Source organism: Camelina sativa, chromosome 8 (genome assembly GCF_030686135.1).
Source record: "Camelina sativa cultivar CO46 ecotype springtype chromosome 8, ASM3068613v1".
Taxonomy (NCBI): domain Eukaryota; kingdom Viridiplantae; phylum Streptophyta; class Magnoliopsida; order Brassicales; family Brassicaceae; genus Camelina; species Camelina sativa.
In genome coordinates this window covers 11,559,420-11,574,252 of record NC_141887.1, presented here as the reverse complement: position 1 = coordinate 11,574,252, position 14,833 = coordinate 11,559,420, and the positions used below count along the sequence as shown (strand labels likewise).

General features: G+C 39.7%; 2 protein-coding genes and 1 long non-coding RNA gene across 4 annotated transcripts; all 3 read left to right on the top strand.

Moving 5' to 3' along the window:
* Nucleotides 1–2,811: 2,811 nt before the first annotated feature.
* LOC104707074 (uncharacterized) lies at nt 2,812–7,627 on the top strand. Of its 2 annotated transcripts, XM_010423350.3 has the most exons (6): nt 2,812–2,965; nt 3,136–3,167; nt 3,324–5,764; nt 6,018–6,593; nt 6,726–6,886; nt 6,978–7,627. In XM_010423350.3, exons 3-6 carry the CDS (start codon nt 3,358–3,360, stop codon nt 7,410–7,412), a joined length of 3,579 nt encoding a protein of 1,192 aa, XP_010421652.1. In that variant the 5' UTR covers nt 2,812–2,965; nt 3,136–3,167; nt 3,324–3,357; the 3' UTR covers nt 7,413–7,627. The 2 variants fall into 2 exon arrangements, with proteins under 2 accessions (XP_010421652.1, XP_010421651.1); XM_010423349.3 differs by having other exon boundaries at nt 2,907–3,167.
* Nucleotides 7,628–8,084: 457 nt separating this feature from the next.
* LOC104707073 (FRIGIDA-like protein 5) lies at nt 8,085–11,963 on the top strand. The gene is made up of 6 exons (XM_010423348.3): nt 8,085–9,250; nt 9,334–9,515; nt 9,639–9,933; nt 10,140–10,730; nt 10,907–11,085; nt 11,173–11,963. The coding sequence occupies exons 1-6, from the start codon at nt 8,218–8,220 to the stop codon at nt 11,743–11,745; spliced, it is 2,853 nt and encodes a 950-aa protein (XP_010421650.1). The 5' UTR covers nt 8,085–8,217; the 3' UTR covers nt 11,746–11,963.
* Nucleotides 11,964–12,580: 617 nt separating this feature from the next.
* Nucleotides 12,581–13,504, top strand: LOC147939950 (uncharacterized). The gene is made up of 2 exons (XR_015564118.1): nt 12,581–12,752; nt 12,937–13,504. It is a non-coding gene; the product is annotated as an uncharacterized LOC147939950 (long non-coding RNA).
* The last annotated feature ends 1,329 nt before the right edge of the window (nt 13,505–14,833 follow it).

The window sequence follows — 14,833 nt, the reverse complement described above, 5'->3', positions numbered from 1 at the left end:
ACAATCGCGAGTCTGGTTTTCTTGAAGACATACATCGCATGTTTTATTCAAACTAGCTACTGAAACAAAATGATTAACAAAAGGAAGCATTCCCACAAATTGTGCAGACGGATGCCCCATCCGGTTATGCCACATCTCCAATGTGTTATCTTCTCTTGTTGTGACAGACGCGGCGACCTCCGTACCACACAAGAGAAATGTTCCTCCAAACCTTTTACCAGCTCCAATCACCATCCTCGAAGGTCAGTCCTGAAGAATTAGAAAATTGTTAGCCGTTTGAATAACACACTTGTTTTCATCCATTAATTGTCCCAAAGATATCAAATCCGACTGAACCCCTCCACAAAATAGACTGACTTGAACAACAAATTAGAACCAATGTGGATAGATCCTTCTTTACGTGAAACTTTTTCTCTCCCATCAGCCAAGATTATCAAAACAGGAGACATATCTCTTACATCAACTAAGCTATCAAACCTTCCAGTTAAATGGTGAGAAGCACCTATGTCCATTATCCAAGTAGGAAAAAGAGACTTACCCGAAGCTTTCTCCACATGAGTATCCTTTCTATTGTTCCCGGCATTGAGAATGGTCTTGAGAGTGCTCCATTGTTGATCGGTTAATCCAGTCACTCCATCCCGATCCTTGTCAGTGATCACAAGGTTCACTTGCTCACGACCCAGTTGTTCCACATTTGGAACACTCACTCTGTTGGCATAGACTTGGCCTCGACCTCTGCCTCCACCAGAGGTTGCTCCACCACGACCCCTACCTTGCAATGAACGACCCTTAGGCCTGTTTGTCACCCCACCAATCAGGATAGCTAATCACTGCGTAACAATTCTCCGCAGTGTGACCAAACCGATTGCAAAGCTTGCAAGTACCAGATTTTTCCTTCTCATCGATTATGAACTTTGGCTTTGTGTGAACCGCAAATGACACCACCTCGGTTTTTCTTCACCACTCAACCTCAGATCCTCCTCTTGTCTAACAATGTTGTAGACCTCTTCCAGAGGCTGGACAGGAACACGTGCCACAAGGCTTGAATGAACCACTTGAAAGTGATCATCAAGGCCACATAGAAACTGATGCACCTTGTCTTCATCCTGATCAGCCTCTTGTGTCGTACCAAGATCACATGTACACTGGCCACATTTGCAAACGCGTATAGGACGTATAGGACGATAGGCAGCAAAACTGTCCCATATGCGAGTCAGTTTCCCATAGTAAGCCTCGATTGCAAGCCTTCTCTGTTTGCAACAAGCTAACTCCGATTTGATTTGCTGGATTCTAGACCCATTCATCACAACAAAACGTTTCTTCAAATAATCCCAGAGATCTTTTGCAACATCTCTGTGGGATATGGTTGATCTCAGCATTGGATCAATACTCATTTTGATCCAAGACACGATCAAGGCTTGGATTGTCCACCAATCCTCCAAGTCAGTGGATCCTTCTGCAGGACGAGCAATGGATCCATCCAAAAAAACAAACTTCTTGAGAGACGTCAACGCCGTCTTCATGCCGCAAGCCCATTCATCATAATTAGTTCCCTTTAGAAGAGGATGAGAGATCACCGCTCCTGGAGTGTCAGCTGAGGTTAGATCATAAGGTGAGATGGTTCTTCTCACCTCCACAGTTGTCGTAGCAGTCGCAATTGGCATTGGATTCATAGCCATAATATCAATCAAGAACGAAATTCCAAAAAAAATTAGTGTTAGGCTCTGATACCATAAAGAAGATACAGAAGCCAAAGAAGTTCGTATATTGATCAAACTGATGAGCGAGTACATATTTAGTAAGAGTGCTAAACCGAACACTGAAATCTAGGAGAATCTATCTAGGTGCAACAACAAAGATACGTATAAGAAAGATACGAATATACTTTACCAACCATAATCTACACTAAACTCCAATACAAACTGAGGAATTAAACCTCAAAATCAAATATAAAGGATTGAAATTTGAAATTCCAGATAATTAAAACCGAAAACTCTAATCAAAAGCGTCCGATAAACATTCCACAGAACATGTAGATGTCGGAGAGGAGCTACAGATAGGAGCTTCCAGCAGAACCGATCAAAAGAAAGCCTCCAAAACTGAATGTCCGAGAAGGGAGCTATATCGAGCTCACACAACCACAACAACGACGAAAATGAAAACGGCAAAACAACAAGGAAAGAGCACATAACCTAACCCATCACAGCCACTTCAAAGAACCAGAAGAATCGAGAAAGCGAAGGTTCAAAGGAATACCTTGAAATTCGATTGGGGAAAACGCCAAAGAGGATACTACCGCCTTTGCCGGATGCAGATCTGAAAACGCACCACCACACCTAGGACCCTAATCTCAACACCATCGAATCCCAGAAAAAACCTAAAAACAAAAATCAATTAAACTAACTAAGACTCCCCTCACAGTGTCGTGGTGGCCGCCGGAGAGAAAGGAACCACTCCACAATTTTTTTTGAAACCAGAAGAAGAGGAGAGAAGAGAGAGTTAAGGAAAACGAAATCAGATTTTTTATAAAAAAAAAGAAAAAAAAACTTGAAAGCTAAAAGTTAAAATATATATGTGATATTTTCACAACATTGACCTAATTTTGATTTGACAATCAGAAAGACAAGCATGTTATCCCATATGGCCATATGGGCTATATGACATGTTAGACGTAAAGTTACTAGTATTTTTTTTTTGTTTGTTTTTGGTTTTAGCTTTTTAAAATTTTGACGGCAAAAAAACTAGTAATTAATACTATTAAATAATGGTTAGAAACGTTTACAGGCAGTTAGGTTTATTGAAATTCGAACCGAACCAAATATAAGCAAAAATTATCTCTGTTTTTAAAACCACACTTTTGCGAGTAATTAATAAATAAAGAGATGAATTAAGTCTCTTTCACAAAACGGCGAAAATAAGGAAGACACACAGTTGAAGCACTCGTTCGTACACACACACACAAAAGGTCTCTCTTTTTCCCTTCTCTTCTCTTCTCTTCTCTTTCTCTTTAGGGTTTGATTCTTTGATTCTTCCTTCAGTGCCTCTCATTTGCTTCTCCGAATCGCGACTTACACTCCTTCGTTATCTTCTGTTCGTTTTCAAAACCCTAATTCTCTTACATTGTTCTCTGTTCAGTCGCTGGTTCCTGTACGGACACGTCGCCAAAGGTACGGTCTTGTTTTTGTTACTGTTTTTGCTCTGTCTCTGCTTTTAGTTACTCTCTGGCTCGGAATCTGCCCTAAAGGTGAGAGCTTTATCGAGATTGAAGGTGATTTTGTGTTTTTTTTTTTTTTTCTCTTGTGGGTTTTTTTATTTATTATAAGGATTTCTTCCGTGGAGTTGAAGAAATTGAAAGGAATGGAGGAAGTGAAGTTGGAGGACGAGATAAAGCTTTGTGATCTGAAAAAAGAGAATTTTCGTAAAACGATGGAGAAGATTAAGTCTCAAGCCTCGGATGTACTTATCTTGAATCTTCAGTGGTGTGATTTGGAGGATCATTTGAAATCAGCGGGGGATAAGGTAGAGAAGAGGTTTAGGGAGTTGGTGTCCAAGGAGGTTGAGTTTGAGACTCGAAGTTTTGCTCTTGAAGAAAGGGTTAAAGTGGTTGAAGCGGCGGAAGCTGAGATGGGTGACTTGGAGATGAAAGCTAATGGCTTTAGGAGTGAAATTGAAGAGAAAAAAGAGGAATTGGCTTCTCTTAGGAAGTCGCTGGAAGAGTGTAACGTTGAGCACAGGTCAAAGACAGGTCAACTTAATGAGTTGGTGGACTTGTTGAGAAAGACTCAGGTTGATCTTGATTTGCAGGGGGAACAGTTAAGTGGGATGGTGACTGATCTTGAGAGATATCGTGTTGAGGTAAACGCAGAGAAGGAGCATTTGTGTAGGACTGAGAATGACAGGAGAGAATTGGAAGTGGAGTTAGAGAGGAAGAGGAAAGCTCTCACATTGGTTATGGATAAAATTGATGAATGTGATAAGCTGTTTGAGACTCGGTCTTCGGAACTAATAAAGACTCAGGGTGAGGTTGAGTTAAAAGCGGAACAATTACAACAGATGAATGTTGATCTTGAGAGATATCGTGTTGAGGTCAGCGCAGAGAAAGAGTGTTTGGCTAGGACTCAAACTAACAGGAAATCACTAGAAGAGGAAATAGAGGGAAAGAATAAAGATCTCAAATTGGTTGTGGATGAAATTACTAAATGTGAGAAGCTGTTTGAGTTTAGGACCTCAGAGATGATAAAGACTCAGGGGGAGGTTGAATCGAAATGGAAACAATTAGAACAGATGAATATTGATCTTCAGGGGCACCGTGACGAGACCAGCGCAGAGATGGAACATCTTGTTACAAGTCAAACTCGCAATAGAGAGTTGGAGGAGGAAATAGAGAGAAAGAAAAAGGATCTTACAGCGGTTGTCGATAAAATTGGAGAGTATGCGAAGCAGCTTGAGTCGTTGGAAGAGCGACTAGCTTCTCAGCAGAAGCTGTTTGAGACACGGTCTCTGGAACTTGTTTCTAAAAAGAAAGAGTTGGATGGACTGAGTCTAGACCTTGACCTGGCCAACTCACTAAATAACGAGATGAAAGAGATCTGTCAACAGGTTAAATCAAAGGGTAAGGAGTTGGAGAAGATTGAAAGGCTGATTCAGGAACGGACTGGTCACAATGAATCAATCAAAATGCTGCTCGAGGAACACAGTGAAGAACTTGCTTCTAAAGAGAAGAGACACAATGAGGTAACTGAGGAGATTCGTAAAATATCTTTACAGATTGTCTCTAAAGAGAAAACTATCCAGCAACTCTCTCTGAAACAACATTTAAAACAGAAAAAACTGGATTCGACTGAAAAACATCTAGAAAAATCCACTGCAGAATTTGTTTCGAAGGAAAAGGAACTTTGCGCTGTGAAAGATACATACAGGGAGTGTCTCCAAAACTGGGAAATAAAAGAGAAGGAGTTAAAGTCGTTACAAGAAGAGGCTAAAAAGATTCAAGACAGCTTGAAAAGCTTTCAATCTAAAGAGGCAGAGCAAGTCAAATTAAAAGCATCATTGATAGAGCGTGAAAAAAAACTTGGAATGAAGGAGAAGCAAGTTCGTGTTCGCTCAGAAAAGGTTGAATTGAAAGAGAAAAAACTTGATGCTAGGGAGGAAATGATTGATAAAAAAGATGAGAAACTGAAATCCACAGAACAGAAGTTGGCTAAATGCGTTAAGGATTATGAGGTGGAAGCAAAGAAATTGGCCAGCTTTTGTCAGCAAAACAACCCTGATCAACGAGTTGACTTGGTACGTGAGGCTGGTATACGTGACGAGAAAAGTTTGCAGTTAGTCTTACATGGGCATCTGAAGAAATTTCGTCAGCTTCACCTTGATGTTTTGTGTGCTCTAAAAGCCTCTTCTGACCCGGCAAAGCTTGTGTTAGTCACAATACAAGAGCTTCATGAAAGGATGGCAATAACAAAGCTTGAACCAGATAGTGTTAGAAGGAGTAGCATTTGTTTGCTGGAATGCTTAATGGATATGTCACCAGAACCCAAGACTGATGTACAGGGAGAAGCTATCAAATCAGCCACTGAATGGAAGAACACAACACTGGTCAAGGCAGATCCAGTGGCGGTTTTGGGTTTTCTGCACTTTCTAGCTGCATTTAGTTTGGCATACTCTTTTGATGCTGACAAAGTCCAAAATCTGTTTGATGCCGCCTTTCTTCGCCAGTATGCTCCGAGTCTGTGTGAGGCTCTTGGAGTATCATCTCTAGCACCTAGTAAGTTTTCTGAATAAAAAGATTTACTTATTCCCTCGTCTCTTTCTCTTCAAGTAGCATATAGATTTTTTTATGATAATTTTTTGTTCTGCTATTAAATGTATTCTTTAAACCCGGATCCCACATCGTCTAGATATCTACAAGCAAAATACTACTAAAACTTTAGACCGTTAAGAAATAACAGTTAAGTCCTATTATGTAGTCTTGTGATGCTTATTGAAGTTTTTCTTTTTTCTTTTTTCTTTTTGCGCAGTCAACACTCTACTATCTTCATTGGATGATAAACCTGAACAGCACCCTGAAGCACCTGTCCGAAATAGTAGTGATTCTCCCCACCCGGATCTCCAAGAAAACATAGCATCATCTGATTTGGGTAATGAAGATGCTCTTTGGGACCCTGAGGTCTCAGCTTCTTTTTCGCCGAATGAGGTCTTTAATGGACTTCAAGTTATGACAGATCCGGCTGGGTATGTTCTAAATTTGGTGGACGATGAACTCATGGGTGCTCAACAGAGAGGGGAGTTGAGTTTAAAAGAGCCTATAGTTAAGCATTTGGTTTCCCTTTTGGATGAGCTGCCACGTGTTGTAAGATCTAGCAAACATCTACTGTCAGATGCATTACAAGTGGCAAATCGATGGAGCAGGATGATGGGAAATAGTGCTCAGATGTCAACGCTTGAAGCTTGGGGTTTTCTGCAACTCATTGTGGCGTATAACTTGGTGCATAGAACAGATCGAGATAGTACGTTACGATTTGCCATGTGCGTTACTCATTTCAAACAGGCTCCAAAACTCTTTGAATCTCTTGGTCTTCGTTATGCCATCTCAGGTAAGTTTTACTACTGCAACACATTGTTGTCTATGTTTTTTTTTTTTTAACAGTTTCTTCCTTGCATTAGTGATACTCAAAAAGATTGATGAAGTATGTTTGACTCTTTCTTTTTTTTTTTTATCGTTGCAGACTTGGTCAGACAACTCCTTGACGAACGCCAATATTTTCTGGCAACCCGGTATGTATTTTATTTCAACCTGAAGTGCAGCTTTTCTCTCCTAGTGTTCTTGAAAGAAGAGATCACCAATCTTAGACGCTCTCCCAAGGATAAGAGAAGATTTGACTCACAGGTTAAAGCTTGCTTCTGATTTATGTCTTCCCAAACTGTGTATTCTATTGTCATTATTGGTTTTTATATAAATGTTCTATGCTGGCTTCTAGGCTGAAGACAGAGATGGTGCAAAACTGAGAGAGATAATTGAACTCATTGAAGAGTTCCAGCTGGAAATCGATCTTCCTGTGGACCTTATAGTCAAATTCATGGTTCCGCGGGGAATTCAAAGTCAGAATGAATATGCGGTCTCATCATTTGCCCCAATTCAACCTCCGCAGCTTCATATGCAGGCTTCACACACAGTGATTAAAAGCTCATATATCACCACTCATGGCTCGAACCCAACCTATCCTACCAGCCGTAGTGGATCACCAAATCAACAGGTCCTAGACTTGGAAACATATCAAGCGGGTAGTTCAAGTGTGTACCATGGTCAATCTTCACACCAGACTGGTTTTAAACGCCCAAGGATGGATCCTGCGGTTTCTAGACCTGTGATTAGACCTTGCTTCAGTCCCTCAAGCTATGGCAGCAGATTCTAAGTCTAAGTCTGAAGCTAGTGCTTAGAAAAGTAAAATACCAAGGTATAGTTTGGTATTTTGGTCCAGATTGGTTTGTGGTTAATAGCTCTTATTTTGGTCCAGATTGATTGTATTATGGTCTGTAAAGTCTAATGTAGAAAAAAACAAGAATATGCAGAGGGAACATCCTCATGTGTGGGGATGCTTTTATTCGTCAAGACCTCTTTACATATAAATTCTCTGGTGCAAAATCATATTCGTGCGCTATAGTGATAAACCGATAATTATAACTTTGTTAGTTTACTAGTTAAAGACCAGTTAGTTGAATAGAGTAGGTTGCATTAGGTGGTAACTACGTTTGAGGTTGGTTTACCGTTTTCGAATCAGTAACTCTTAGAAACATTTGTGAAACTACATTCTTGCAGTTTGAAGAATATAATTCACTCAAATTTATTAAAATGATGGTTCAAATCTCTAACTGATGCTTACATACAACAATTAAAAAAAAAAAAAAAAACAATTGGTGACAAAATAATAAAATACTACTAGATAAACTTTTCTTTGGTCAAAATACAAAAAAAAAAATTCATTTAAGGCGGTGAGGTGTATTTTTCCAATTATATATTCCCATAATTTTTTCCTATTTTTTTTTAATTAAAAAAGGTATGAAAATAAAGGAAAAAACAAATTACCCTAAAACGAAATATTTGTCATTATCAACAACATTCAGGCGCCGAGAGAGAACAGTTAAAGGAGAAAGTGAAGAATTCAAAGTTCTTGGTGAACTTATTTAGGGTTTTTGTGTGTGGGGGTGTGTGTTTAGTTAATGAGTAGTAGCTTGATGGAGAAGGTAACGAGTGGTTTAGTGCTTGTTGATTTAAGCAAGCGTAACCTCCGCAAAACCCTAGAATCTCTGCAAGATGGTGCTCATTCGGTTCTTCTGCTTACGATTCAATGGAAAGAGATCGAGTCCTATTTCGATTCCACGAGAAGCGTCCTCGAGGAGCGAGCCAAAGAGCTAGACTTGCTTCAGGAATCGATAAAGGTCCGAGCTCTGGAACTGGAGACAAAGGAGAAGGAGCTCTGTTCGAAACAGAGCGATTTCGAGAAGAAGGAGAAGGAGTTAGATTTGGAAAAGAAGGCTGAGGTTGAGAAGAAGAAGGGAGAAGTTGAACAGTTGGAGAAGTTTACGACGAGAATGGAATCGGTGGAGAGGTTTTCTGATGAGAAGTTGATGGAACTCGATCTGAGAGCTAAAGAGCTTGAATTGAAGGTGAAGCAAGTGAAGGAACAGACAGAACAGAGTATGGCCAGAGATAAGTTGAGAGGTGAGTTTGAGCCATTGGTTTCGTTGTTGGCTAAGAACATGGGCTCAAGTGTGACCATGCCCACAAAGTGTTCGGCTTTATACCTCAATGACGATGCGGATGATTTGGTTAAGAAAAACACATCCTTGGCGAGAATGGTTCCGTATTTGGATCCGGCCAAGTTTGTTTTGGATGCTATAGAAGGGACTTTTAAGGAATACTTGAATAAAGATTTAGGAGAAGCTGGTGATAGATTTGATAGTGTAGTTAAGAGTTGCATTGGTCTGTTAGATACGTTGATAAAGATGAATCTGAAAGTGACAACGAAGGTGAAAGAGGAAGCGACTCAACTTGGGGTTGCCTGGATTGCCAAGTCTAAAACCAATCAGAACAATAACTCGCTGATTTTAGGTTGCTTGTTGTTTCTGGCTGCTTATAGTTTGGCCTCTCTGACTACTCATGAGGTGCTCTTAACACTTTTAGAGCGGTTCCTTTCGTATGATCTAGCCCCGAAACTGTTTCGGCTTATGGGGTTAGAAAATAAAGTTTCTGGTAAGGCCTGCTTTTTGTTTTTAGATTTGATTAACAGTAGTTGTTGTCCAAGAATTTGTAACTTCATGTGAATTTCTCTGTAGGTGCGGTTGAAACTCTAAAGAAAAAGGACGATTATCTCGCAACACTGAAATTTATCTGTGAATTCCGGTTACACAAGCTTTGTCCAGAAGGACGACCAGGAGAACTTTTGCTTGACTTCTTGATTTCCTCAGATAAAGCTGCCCGAATGATTGCTGGGAATGGAAATTCAGTGGAGGCGCAGGTAAGCTAACCCCTCTCTTTGTACTCTATTCAATCTGGCTTATGATGTGTGTTCTATTCAATCTAGCTTATGATGTGTTTTCATGTCTGATGTAAGTTGATTAAGCTTGTTGACATGTTTTAGAAAGCAAGGAGGGAGAAGAAAAGAGCTGATGCAGTCATGGCCCTTAAGTACATCAAAGAGGTCAAAGCCGAGTCTATGTTTCCTACTAAAATCCTTAACAAGCTTGTTGTACTGAAGAATGATGAATCAGTTCAGAAAGCAACGGAACCAGTTCACAAAAGTTATGAAAAAAGACAGAATATAACCAAAGCTGTAGGGAATTCTGATGCTCACTCGATTATTCCGTATGAGCATAACAATGAAGCTAAACGTCAAAGATTAACTGAACCAATAGCTCCTTCTCAAAATTCAACAGGTATCTTGATTCATGTCCTTGCTCTTGTATTAGCAGCTAGACCTTACTTATCTGTGCCATTTGTTTTCACTAACTTTCGCTCACGTAGCACTAAGTTCTTTTGTGGGGACTTGAGACATAAATTCGATCAGAACATTGTTCTTTTGTTTGAGATATGTAATCGACACATTAAATTGACATTTTTCTTATTCCTTTAAATCATCCAGTGAAGCAGGTCGAGGTTGTGTCCATTCCTTCTGGGAATCAGATTAAAGAACCCGGAGTAAATCATCAGCCAGACACCATAGCAACTCACCCGTCAAGTACTGAAACCAAGCCCAACATCCTCCCTGCTTTCACTAAAGCAGACATGTTAAGGGAGCTAGTAAAAAAGCAACCTCCAAAGGAGAATGAGGATCTCTCCAATGCTCTCAAATGCACACCAGATCCAGCTAAGCTTTTTCTTGACACATCCATGGCTCTGTGTCCAACAAACGCAGAAGGGGGATACGAGTTCAAGCTGCTGGTTACTTCAGCTAGCTGCTCCTTATTGTTGAATCAGCTGAAGAAGCTCCTGCCTCAAATTGGACATCCTGTGAAAGGCGATGCGAAAAAACTTGCCGTTCACTGGAAAGATAAGATTTTGAAGAGCAAAATGGATGAATTGGAAGTCATTTGTTTCCTACAGTTTCTGGGTATCTTTGGAATTGTGTCAGAGTTCAAGGCTGATGACCTTTTAGGCCTACTAGACAATTCTTATTGGAAAACTGTATCTCCTGATCTTTGCCAGTTTCTCGGGTTGGACAACGCCATTCCAGGTGATTCCCTTTTCTACGCTCTCCCGCTTTTACGAACCGCTAGGCCTATAGATTAAATTACTGAAATATAGATGTCTTCTATTGAAAATGTTTGAACTCTATGAACTTGTTTAATCGGTTTACCCTATGCCAGTTTACTGTGTAGACAGCTTGTTCATATGGTTTTTTTTCGACAGGTTTCATTCAAAATCTCTTAAAAAGCGGGCATCGTATCAAGGCAATCGACTACATATACTCATTTGGTATGGTCCATAGATTCCAACCTGTTTCCGCTATTATAAACGACGCCTTGAGGATAACAAAGGAGTCTGCAGAGAAGTCGTATAAAGACGCCAAGAACGAATCTGCAACGCAGGTAAAATTCAGCCGTTTCTTTTGTTCTTAACTTCTCACAATAAAATCTTAAACGAGATTTTTGTAACACAAAACAAACATATTACAGGTTGCAGCCATAGACAGACAGATCAGAACACTTAGAGCAGCCATTAAATGCATATCGTGTCACAAACTCGAATCAGAGTTCAAACGGGAGAACCTCGAGGAACAAATCAAGTCGCTTCTGAAGCTTAGAAGAAACACATCTAATGGATCTGTATCCGAATCCGCATCCAAACCCAATCCGACAATCCAACAATCCCAGACAGAAAGACCACAAAATGTAGCAGAGGTTGCTTCTGTCACTAGCAACACACCAATGGAACCTTCAAGGGAAGCTGCTTCCTCCTCCGTGAGCAAACCGTCTTCGAAGAGGAAGAATAAGAGAGCAGGCAAAAAACGCAGCCTGTCAGGAAACAATCAGAACTCAGGACACGTTGCTTCGCACAGAAGCAATCACTTTCCCAGACATGACTATTCCTTGAATCAAAGACAAACTTGGCCGGTCGACAACTACGACAGAGGAGGCTTCACCGGAATTCCTAACTCCGACTACAATTATAACGAGTGGAGACATCCAGAGGGACCCCCAGTTTACAAAGTTTATCAACCTTTCAATCCTTTCTACAGGAACTTCTAGCCACTGCTTGCTTTTAAGTTTTAAAGGTTCTTGGAGGATTTAAGTCTCACATAATAATGGTATATATATCTTTTAAACGTTCCATTTTGTCTCTCTTTTTTTTTTTTTTTTTGGGTCGTCTTCTTTGTTTTCTTTATTTGAACAAAAAAGTAAACAAAACCTTACTCTATGCTAGGATCATTTTTTTGTTTTGGCTTCTTAAATGTGTATTTTTGCCATGTTGTGTATATGTCCTATTAGGCCACAATGAAATTTGTTCAATATGTAGAGAGTGAAGACTCACTGAACAAATTACTTTTGTTATTAAGTAAACCTTATTGAATTAAGTTAAGAGGAATTAATTTACTTATGTTCAAAAATAATTAAGCTAGGAAATATCTTTTACGTGTTGAATTATTGAATTAAGCTAGGACATACACAAGGACTATCTTTTATGTGACGATAATAGTATATGTACAGCGCAACATGTGGAAAACATGTACCTTCAGCTTAATAAATCAAAGTAAAAAACAGTTGTAAATTTGATATAGAAGCAAAAACAAAAATTCTGTGAAGAAATCATGATACACCAACTGAAAAGCCAAAACGGAAGTGTACACATAAAATAATTAGAAACTAATTTCTGTAGAGTTTTTCTTTTTCTTTTGTTATTATTATTTTCAAAATATCTCTATTGTGCTACTGTTGTTTGTAATACATGAAAAAAAAAAATGGACAATTCTGAAACTTTAGGTGGATGCCTATGGACCAATAAAAAATATACCAATGATGGGTAAAAGGCCCAATAGATTTCCAAAATGCCCTTTTTCTTTTGCTTTCTTCAATCGTTTCAATCGTTTTCCTTTCCACCCCTAAGATTTGAAACATTGCACTGAGCTGATGAAACCTAATTCCCACACCCTGAAACGAGAGCAATCCGAGTAGCGTTTCGGTTGGGTCTTACCCAATCTCAAAGAACATTGTTGTAATCCGATATTTTTCGTCCTGGTTGAAGAAGATTTATCAAGGTTGTTTGTTGTCAAGCTTCCAATTTCGAATTTTATGTTTTTGTTTCTCAAGCCTCACTTTAATTCTAGGGTTTTAGTTTAGTTTCCCTTGTTTATTGTTGGTGTTCTCTAAATTGTGTAATTTGGAGTATGATAGACTATTTTGCTAATAACAACTATGGCTACTTTTTTTTTTTTGTTTCAGGAATGATATGATCGTGGCCAGCAAGGAGACAGAAGTTGCAGAGAAACCGAAGATCGTGGGAAGGATCACTCGTTCAGGAGCTAAGGAGATGGCCAAGGAAGCTCATGCACTCATAGCTGACGGGTCATTCAATCTACCGAGGATCCAAGTCTTTAACATATCCACCCTGAAGACTTCACCCGGTAATGATAACTAGATAACTTAGGTGCGAAGTTTGTACTCTTTTTCCCATAGCTGAGTTTTGTCCCAATGGGTTTTCTCGGTATGGTTTTTAATGAGGCAAATGGATCACTACGTCGAGTTATCTAGAAGTCATTACCAATGGGGAATAATGTAGAAGTCACCATGACTTCTGTACTAATACAAGTGACTTCTGTACTACTACAGATCACCTAGACGCTTCGTTGTTTTCTTATTTCCTTTACACGCCTTGTTGTTTTATTTTGAACTTCCTGTTGTTTGGAATGTCGAGCCTTAGGGTTGATTATAAAACCCAAAAGCAACGCCTCCTTGTTTGGTAGCGAAGAAGTTTTATGTAACAAGTATTGTTGAATCTTTCTTCTCTCAATCCGAACTCGTGAATGTGTTCATGATTCCGAGTTTCTAAACACTTTGTGATTAAGAAACTCTTTACTTTATTTTCGAATCCATATAACCATCTAACACTTCTCACCATCGAATCATTGCTTTTCTCTCTCGAACATCACCTGCCGTCACTCGCAATCCACTTGTGCATCATCACCATCAATTCACGTCGCCCCTTACCTGTCATCAGCCTCCATCAGAGTTTCATCCTAGGGAGTTCGTATTATGTGGTATCAGAGCCAACTCTGTGCCAAAGGCTGAGCGATTCTAAACCCTAATCTCGTTTTGTGTGTTTTGATTTTGTTCATTTGTTTAATTCTTTGTTGTGTTAGTCTCTGCTGTTTTAGCTTTCGTTGAGAGTCTTGTTTAGTTTTAGGATTTTTTTTTTTTTTTGTTCGTTTGTGTCTAGATTACGAGTCTTAGAGTTTATTTTGTTCTTTCACTCAAGGAACGTTTTACTTCGAGTTTTCTTCTTTATTTTGCAGGTACAATGGAGCTTTCTCCAGAAGCTATGGAAGCTTTGAACCAAGCCATGGCTAAGCAAATAACAGAAGCAAACAAGACAATGTCTACTCAGTTCCAGCAACAGATGGAGCAACTCAGTAACAAGTTTGAGAAGCAGATCAAAGATATAGCTCAAGCAACTAGCGCTTCAGATCAGAGTTCTTTAGAACCGCCTAGTCCTAATGAGGCTCTCCGCTTAGCTAAAGGAAAGGCACACGTGGGAGCTTCTTCCAAACATACACGGATCAGAACAGCCAAGTCACCTACTGGGGGAAGAGAGACTTGTTTCAATCAGAGAAGAAACACTCAAAGAACAGAAAGAGAGCATCGAAGAACTGGTAGAGATCCTACACTCCCACGACGAGCTGAACAAGTAGCTGGGCATCGAATATACTTTGATACAGATAGAGAGTATTCAGAAGAAGAGGAAGCCTCAGATCATAGCCAAGAGACAATGAGGAGAAACAGAAACAAAGATCACGGCAGGGATTATGATCCTTTGAGGCAGCAGCTGAATCATCTCAAGATTCAGTATCCTTCGTTCCATGGTACCAATGATCCAGAGACTTATCTAGACTGGGAAAGGAAGATGGAGTCGAACTTTCAAGTTCAAGGTACCTATGAGTTGAACAAGGTGAAGATAGCCATATCTGAATTCAATGGCTATGCTTTGTTGTGGTGGGAGCAGTTGGGACTCACTAGACATTGACAGAGAGACCCTGCTATCACTACATGGGAACAGTTAGTCACGCAGATGAGAAAGAAGTTTATGCCTACACACTACCAGAGAGAGATTCTTAACAAGCTG

Bases quoted from the DNA above. Each gene is read 5' to 3' on its own strand.
- LOC104707074 (XM_010423350.3), top strand. From the start codon at position 3,358: ATGGAGGAAGTGAAGTTGGAGGACGAGATAAAGCTTTGTGATCTGAAA. The intron at 6,594-6,725 runs GTAAGTTTTACT...TTATCGTTGCAG, and splicing joins TCTTCGTTATGCCATCTCAG to ACTTGGTCAGACAACTCCTT. The intron at 6,887-6,977 runs GTTAAAGCTTGC...GCTGGCTTCTAG, and splicing joins AGAGAAGATTTGACTCACAG to GCTGAAGACAGAGATGGTGC.
- LOC104707073 (XM_010423348.3), top strand. From the start codon at position 8,218: ATGAGTAGTAGCTTGATGGAGAAGGTAACGAGTGGTTTAGTGCTTGTT. The intron at 10,731-10,906 runs GTGATTCCCTTT...TTTTTTCGACAG, and splicing joins GTTGGACAACGCCATTCCAG to GTTTCATTCAAAATCTCTTA. The intron at 11,086-11,172 runs GTAAAATTCAGC...AACATATTACAG, and splicing joins AGAACGAATCTGCAACGCAG to GTTGCAGCCATAGACAGACA.